The sequence below is a fragment of the Bubalus kerabau genome, chromosome 10 (assembly GCF_029407905.1).
Source record: "Bubalus kerabau isolate K-KA32 ecotype Philippines breed swamp buffalo chromosome 10, PCC_UOA_SB_1v2, whole genome shotgun sequence".
Classification (NCBI taxonomy): Eukaryota; Metazoa; Chordata; class Mammalia; order Artiodactyla; family Bovidae; genus Bubalus; species Bubalus kerabau.
The window spans coordinates 82013839-82021177 of record NC_073633.1 but is presented as its reverse complement, the minus strand read 5'-3'; the positions used below and the strand labels follow the sequence as shown (position 1 = coordinate 82021177).

General features: G+C 47.9%; 1 protein-coding gene across 1 annotated transcript; it reads left to right on the top strand.

The window, feature by feature from the left end:
* Window positions 1-2041: 2041 nt before the first annotated feature.
* GPX2 (glutathione peroxidase 2) lies at window positions 2042-5633 on the top strand. The gene is made up of 2 exons (XM_055538363.1): window positions 2042-2263; window positions 4748-5633. Exons 1-2 carry the CDS (start codon window positions 2042-2044, stop codon window positions 5096-5098), a joined length of 573 nt encoding a protein of 190 aa, XP_055394338.1. The 3' UTR covers window positions 5099-5633.
* The last annotated feature ends 1706 nt before the right edge of the window (window positions 5634-7339 follow it).

Here is a 7339-nt window from a genome sequence, read left to right as displayed (position 1 = left end):
AAAAATCTCTACTTGCAATTCTCATTTGCAGCCAGAGTTGGGAGCCGCTGACCGAGGCTTTCTGCCTACCAAGCCAGTGCAGTTTCCAGAACAACTGTCCTTGTAGAAAGCTGTGTTCGTGCATGTCCAAAATTACAAGCTTCCAAAAAGTGGGCCAGTTTGAGGGAAAGTTGGAAACAAAGAGCTACCTTAGCAGAGCTTCATCAATTTTATTCAATCACGTAAGGTGAGAGCCTGGGTGACTCAAAGTGTCGTGGAGAAAAGGGATGGCGTGTACCTAAGGAAGAGAGCACCCCTACCTCTCATCTCAGGATTTGCATGGTCTTCCTGGAGAGGGTCCCAGAAGGGCAGTCAGTAAGAGGCGTCTGGAAGCCTGAGAGTACTTGGGGAGTGCCAGGCATGCAGGTGAATCGGGCAAGTTCATGTTAAAGTTTAGCCCACTGTCAGGGCCAAGTTCTGACTCAGTGGCTTCGGGGGGACGTTTATTGGTTTTTCCCAGGAATTCCACCCAGCCTCAGCAGGGAACATACTTCCCTCTGTGTTTCCTGCCGCCTCTTCTAGTGGCAAAAGATTCCCTCCCCACTTAGGTAATGGAGGCTTGTTTGTGGGGAGCAGCCCGTGGAGATATATGGGCTTCCTTGTTGCCAAGAACAGCCATGAATAGGCTACAAAACATAGAAAAGCCAGGCACTGCCTGGAGAGTTGCTCCATCCTCCCAGCGAATCAGATTCTCAAGACCAGCTGCTCCCCAGCCTGGTTTCTTCTTGCTCTTGGAGATGGTTCCCAAGGGACACATACCTGTGAACACACTCTCTAGTAAACAACTGCACTGTTATTGAAATTTCACTCTAAAATCCCCAAACCAGGTAAAGCCTAATTGGCAGCTTTACTGATGGGAAAATCCAGGCATTAAAAAATAAATAAGAAACAAAACAAACCCCTGATTTGTTGCATCCGTGGGCGTTTGGAAGAATAAAGTATTAGGCCTTTATAGTTTCTGTGGGCTTCCAGGGCTCTGCTCCCCTGAGAGCCCTTAGGAGGTCCCCAGATGTGTTGAAAAACTGAGTGGCTTAGCTGGGTCTAGAACCACAGCAGCTTCGACTCCTTGCACACTTTCTTCTGTGGAGAATGACCAGCACAACTGCCTCTGGAAAGTCTTCAGGACCTGAGCCTTTGTCTGAAAAAAGGTAAACCCCCTCCCCGAGTTTACCCACCTTCTCTGTGACTCCTCTCTGTTATCCCAGCCACAATCGACTGCATCCTCCTGACCCTTTGGGAGCGGGGTGAGGGGTATTAAAGATGGCTCAGAGCAGGGGCAAGGGCAGCTGTACCCTCTGGGACAAGCACCATCATTCACTGAAAGACTTTTCAAGTCAAACATAGCCTCACCTCTTCAGATTGGGTGCAAGTTGAAGCACCGAAAGCCATTATTTTAGAAAATCACACACCATCCTCTCAAGGGTCCCTTTGATTTTATGCTTGTGGAAGGTAATGGCCAAAGAGAGAAATGGGAACGGTAACGTGTATTTCAATAGTAGTCTGAGTCAAGGGGACATGCACCCAATTCCCTTCCTTATCGTTCCAGCCTGCGGCAGACCCTGGCCTCTCGACTGCACAGTTCACAGCTCAGCACTCAGCAGGCATGCAATACATGTCTGTGCCAAGTGAAAACCACTTGCTGGGGCAAACAGGAGTCAGTCTTGCTTCCCTCCCTCCCTTTTTTCCTCCTCTCCGACCGCTGGGGCTCTGGTTTCCTGCAAGCAGTGAATTATTGATGTCTACTCAGAGATAACACATTGGCCCTTTCCAGGTTGCCAATGGGGTGGGGCAGGGAGGTGGCTTTGTTCAGAGTCTGTAAATAGGAGGAGCAAGTTTCTTGTTCAAACAGCACTTACAGGTAGGTGACTATTTTTGCTAAGTCATCCTGGGGATGCTCAAAGCTCCATTGTGAGATCCTTCCTGGCTCCTCCTTCCTCCCCACCCCTTTAATCGACCCTTAAGTGGGCTCACAAGGCTCTGCCACTCACTCTGCACGTCCATCATGGCTTACATTGCCAAGTCCTTCTACGACCTCAGTGCTATCAGCCTGGATGGGGAGAAGGTAGATTTCAATACATTCCGAGGCAGGGCAGTGCTGATTGAGAATGTGGCCTCGCTTTGAGGCACAACCACCCGGGACTTCACCCAACTCAACGAGCTGCAATGCCGCTTCCCCAGGCGCCTGGTGGTTCTTGGCTTCCCTTGCAATCAATTCGGACATCAGGTGAGAGGTCCCTGGAGTTGGACTGCTGAAGCTCTAGAGGACTAAGGAGAAGGGGAGAACGACTGTGTACTGGAGTGTCTGGAATTATGGGGTATGTTTTGTTAAGCTAGGTCCAACGGTACAGGTGAGTACCAGGGGGAAGTCAGTATGAGTCTGTCTGTGATAGCACACCAAAGATGTGGATTTTCATGGTTTCTTGTCTCCCCACTACACTCACTCCATGAGGGTTGGTACCAGGTCTGGTTTTCTCTGCATTGTGTCCTCGGTGCCTAGGGTATAGAAGACATTCATTAAATATTTGTTGAATGAATGATGGAGGAAACAGAAGATAAAGAATCAAATTAGGATTGAACTGACTCAGGAGACCATTGTTCTCATTAGACTTGATTCTGCTGTTTAATGGGTCAGTGCCCACTCAATTTTTCTGTTTTGGTTTCTTCATCCATAAACTAGGGATAATACCACTTGTCTCATATAGGAGGGCTTCCCTGGTGGCTCAGCAGTAAAGAATCTGCCTGCAGTGTAGGAGACAAGGATTCGATCCCTGGGTCGGGAAGACCCCCTGGAAAAGGAAATGGCAACTCGCTCCAGTATTCTTGCCTGGGAAATCCCATGGTCAGAGAAGCCTGGTGGGCTACAGTCCATGGGGTCAGAAGAGCTGGGCACGAAGGATTATTGTGAGGTTGACAGTGTAAGAGCTACAAAAGTAACTTGGAAAATATAAATATGAAAAAGCAAGCAACTTTATTATTTAGATTGAAAGGTTTTGTTTGTTTGAAACCAGCCAAGTGGACAGTGAATTTGGGGGAAGGCAAAGGGTTTATAAAGTGCGTGTGTCGCCTCTGGGTATCATATGCTCCTCAATGTCCCTGATTAATGAGTCAAGTTGTTACACATCTTTAGCCCACACACCTCAAGTTATCTTTTAGGGATTCTTCTATTTTCACTCAGGATTTTAATAGCACAAGCAGGCAGAATGTCCCTAAGTGAACCCTCCAATTATAATCCCTTTGGTTCAATTCACAGAGGCCTGAAGGCAAGGAAGAGATTGGCAGAGATACACAGAGGAAGGCTGAAATGTCACTGGTTGTGACAAACCTGAGCCCAAACCATGAGTGCTCTCAATGTACCTTCCCTGTCTCAATTCCGTTTCTAGACTTGGCCAGGACAAGAGAGATATAAAAGGCAAAACCTCCTCAGAGGTGCCTCCAGCCATCACTTCAGGCCAGCCAGTTGCTGGAGGGAATTCATAACGTACCAGTAGCCAGCCAGCCATGTGCATTAGGAGATAAAACTTTAATAGCCATCAACTCAAGATGGCTCAAGATGTCATGATGGCCTGGAACTGACTGTACTAATCGGTTCTAGTAGGTCAGAGGCAGGAACTTCTTCCCAGAGGGAGATACCTGACTCTTAGACTTGGGGGTGGGGGTGGAAAATAAGGGTTTCCATGGGCCTTTGAGGGTTGTCGGGGTGGAGAATCCTAAGCAGGGATAAGACAGGGCTGGCAGCAGGGAGGGAAGACAGGTAATGGGTTGAGAGCTAAAGCATTCTAGCTGAGGGCGAGGTCTAAGAGGAAGGAACCATAATTACACATGCACAACTTTTGGCCCTCTTGCACTTATTTCCTTAACTTCCCCTTCCCCTGGCCTATTCCAGAAGCCTAAACCCTTCATCCTATTTAATTCATGCCTGGTGGCCATGAAGTAATTTCATATACAGTACATTCATTGTTGGTGCTAATCTATTTTATCTTTATATGGCACCTGAAAGCTAGTCTTCCTTGGATGGGGTTTTCCTTCATCAAAGTTTTTTCCTACTTGTACGTCAGACCTAGGACGAGGCAAGATGAAAGGAAAAAGCTATACATCCCATTCGTCTAGACCTCAATTTCACCTTTAGTTTGAGGAGCTGAGTAGGGCAGAGGCCAAGGCTATATTCAACACTCACAGGTAATTAGAAGAGAGGCACAATCAGGGCAGAAGGAAAGGGAAGGTGGTGGCGGGCATGTGAGTGTATGTGCATGGAGATGTGAGTGTGTGCAGGCTGTGTGTATGTGTGTGTGTGCGTGCAGCTACATAAGTGGAAGAAGGGTTCTAGGCAGTGTGACCTGAGCTTCCTTTCCCTTTCTTTCTATTTCCCTGAGCTGAAGGTTCCTTGAAGATTCAGACATACCCTAAGAACTGCTCAGGGTAGATCAGAGAGAGAAGCAACAGCTCAAAAGTGCTAAATCTTCAGGACAAGAACAGCTAAACTAGGGTCTTTGATAACTTTCAGAAACAACAGCAAACCATCAGGACAATAGCTCTGAGAGGGAAAACTCTGAGTCAAGAGTAGGGCAAAACGAATGAAGAAGAGACAGAATAGGAAGGGGGAAGATACCTAGAAAGAATGACCCTGCGGAGTACAGAAGAGTGAAAGGCTGTGTAGATCCTCCATCTTCCCCTTGCCTTTTCCAAGCTCTTTGTCTCTTTGCTCCCCCAGGAGAACTGTCAGAATGAAGAGATCTTGAACAGCCTCAAGTACGTCCGCCCTGGGGGTGGATTCCAGCCCACCTTCACCCTTGTCCAGAAGTGTGATGTGAATGGTCAGAATGAGCATCCTGTCTTCACCTACCTGAAGGATAAGCTCCCCTACCCTTATGACGACCCGTTTTCCCTCATGACCGATCCCAAGTTCATCATTTGGAGCCCCGTGCGCCGCTCAGATGTGTCCTGGAACTTTGAGAAGTTCCTCATTGGGCCGGAAGGGGAGCCCTTCCGCCGCTACAGCCGCACCTTCCAAACCATCAACATCGAGCCTGACATCAAGCGCCTCCTCAAAGTTGCCATATAGGCACTAGCAGGTCTATCTCCTCCCGCCCTGAGTGTCTTTCCTGAGCATTCACTGTGCCCTCAGAAGACTGCTGGGCCCAGGCTTTCCCTTCAGATCATCCCCTTCATTGAAGAGCCTTGTCTTTCTGGTCTGCCTGTTTCCTTCCCCTATCCGCAACCTTCTGGTTGGTGATTCAACCTGAGGCTCCAAGACATGGGTGGGCTCTGTGTCTTCACAGAATGATGGCACCTTCCTAAATCTGTATGGGCGGTGTTTGAGAAGAGTGAAGGCCTGGAGCCAGCCTGTGGGCGGAGTCCAATAAAGGGTGGGTGTGAAAACGGCCAGGCTCTGTGTGTCTTCTTCCTTGACCAAGTCGGGAGGGGTGGCGGGGCTGCAGGCAGAACTGAAGGTGGGCAGCACGCAAAAGCTGAGGAGGGGGCCTCTGATCAAGGGGACACCCCAATTCCTGTCCAGAAAGCAAGCTCTGGTCAAGGTCGACAGTGGCAGGTGGAGTTTCGGGAAATGTGAACTGTCTTATTCCTTGATGGCTGTTCTTCCAGACTGAGGAAAGAAAGTGATAATGAGAAGAAAGGGGAAGTGGCAGAAGCACTGGGAAGGTGGTCAGAGGATTCCAGTTGGGAAGACGGCAGTTCCTCTGTGGGTACTGGGCTGACTAAACGTTATCTGCATCTTGAGACGGTGAATTTGGTCCACGTACTGACAGCAAGGGTGTGGCAGGTACAGTTATGGGGAACACAAAGAGCTCTTTGCCCATCTCCTGAGCACCTTGTGGAGTAATGTTTGTTTTGGATGCATTGTTATATGGACTCGCCCTTCTTTTTAAAGTTTGCGTTCCTCCCCTGTTGTTCTCACACGCCCACATTCACAAAAGGGACAAATTTAGGCATGAACGGTTGGTTTCACTTCCTTTCCTGTGAGGGTAGGGATGGGAGAGAGCCTCCCTTCAGACAGTCAGACTGTTTATAACCCGCTGACATGATAGCTGTTCTCTGTGAGGACAGAGTTCTGCCGAATGGCTTGGAAGGATGGTGCCCTAGATTCCTCACCTAGTGCAGGCGTTCTCAGAAGCACCACTGAGGCCAGGCTGTCATACTCTAGAAAAGACGAGTCACTCCCCCCACTCTGTCCCACAAACCTCTTCCTGGAAACCTCATTTTGCTTCTCCTTCTTCAATCACTATATGGAATATTTTACTTCTCAGGAACAGTTCTCCCAGCTGGACACATCAGTTTGAGAACCCCACACCGAGGGGAAAATGCTTTTTCTGTAACTGTTTTCCAAGCACTCACATCATCTGAAAAGTAAATGTGGGATAGAGGTTAAGGATCCCCACTGTCTGACCTTCTACTAAAGCTGTCATCGACGGTGCTTTATTTCAAAACGGTAACCTGAGTGGTACAGTGGGAATCCCCTGGCATGTTTCTGAAGGCCTCCTGCTAAATTAAGGTCGCCCTTAACTTGACTCTTGAGAACTCAAGCCTTTTAAGATTTCTACTGTCAGAGCCAACAGCTAGGGTATGGGTTCTATTTTTTTCATAGGGGGCAAGATTAAGCACTGATTCTAGAGTAAAAACTGCTTCCTGGCAGAAATAAAATGGGACTTCCTGTGGAATGCCGGCATGATTTGTTCATCATCTTCACAGTGCCACTGCCTGCTGTGATGTCCAACAGCAGAGCCAGCTTTCCTGGACGCGGACACTATGCCATAGGCAACTGGGGACCTCATATGCCAGAACAATGTCTTGGGTCTTCCCCAGGAGGCTCAAGTTTAGAAAATTATTTAGAGAGTCCCAAAGGAATGTGAATTACACTATAAGTGATTTTGCAGAGAGTCAGAATGGGCCATGATGCTAGAAGAGGGCTCCTCATTTGGGCAGGGAAATGTTGTTTGCTTCAGAAATGAGGAATTATTTCCTTTATTCCTCATCTTGTTTGTCCCCTTTACATCCTCAAAAGTATCAGTTTATGGTCATAAACAGTCATGGCAAACCTTAATGTAATCACCCACTTTCCTAGATCAACATGATGGTTTAATCAAATTTCCCCAGGGGCACTCAGGAAGCAAGAAGTCCTATAAACAGGCTTTCCCAGAAGTGCTGAGATAATGCTACTTTAGAGGAGGGACAGAGAGAATCATTCCTCTAGGGCTCTTACAAAAAATACAGTTTAGAATAAGTGATTTTAGGGGCCCAGATACATAGACTGAAACTGATGGTTATTTCCATGACTATGTTCCCATAA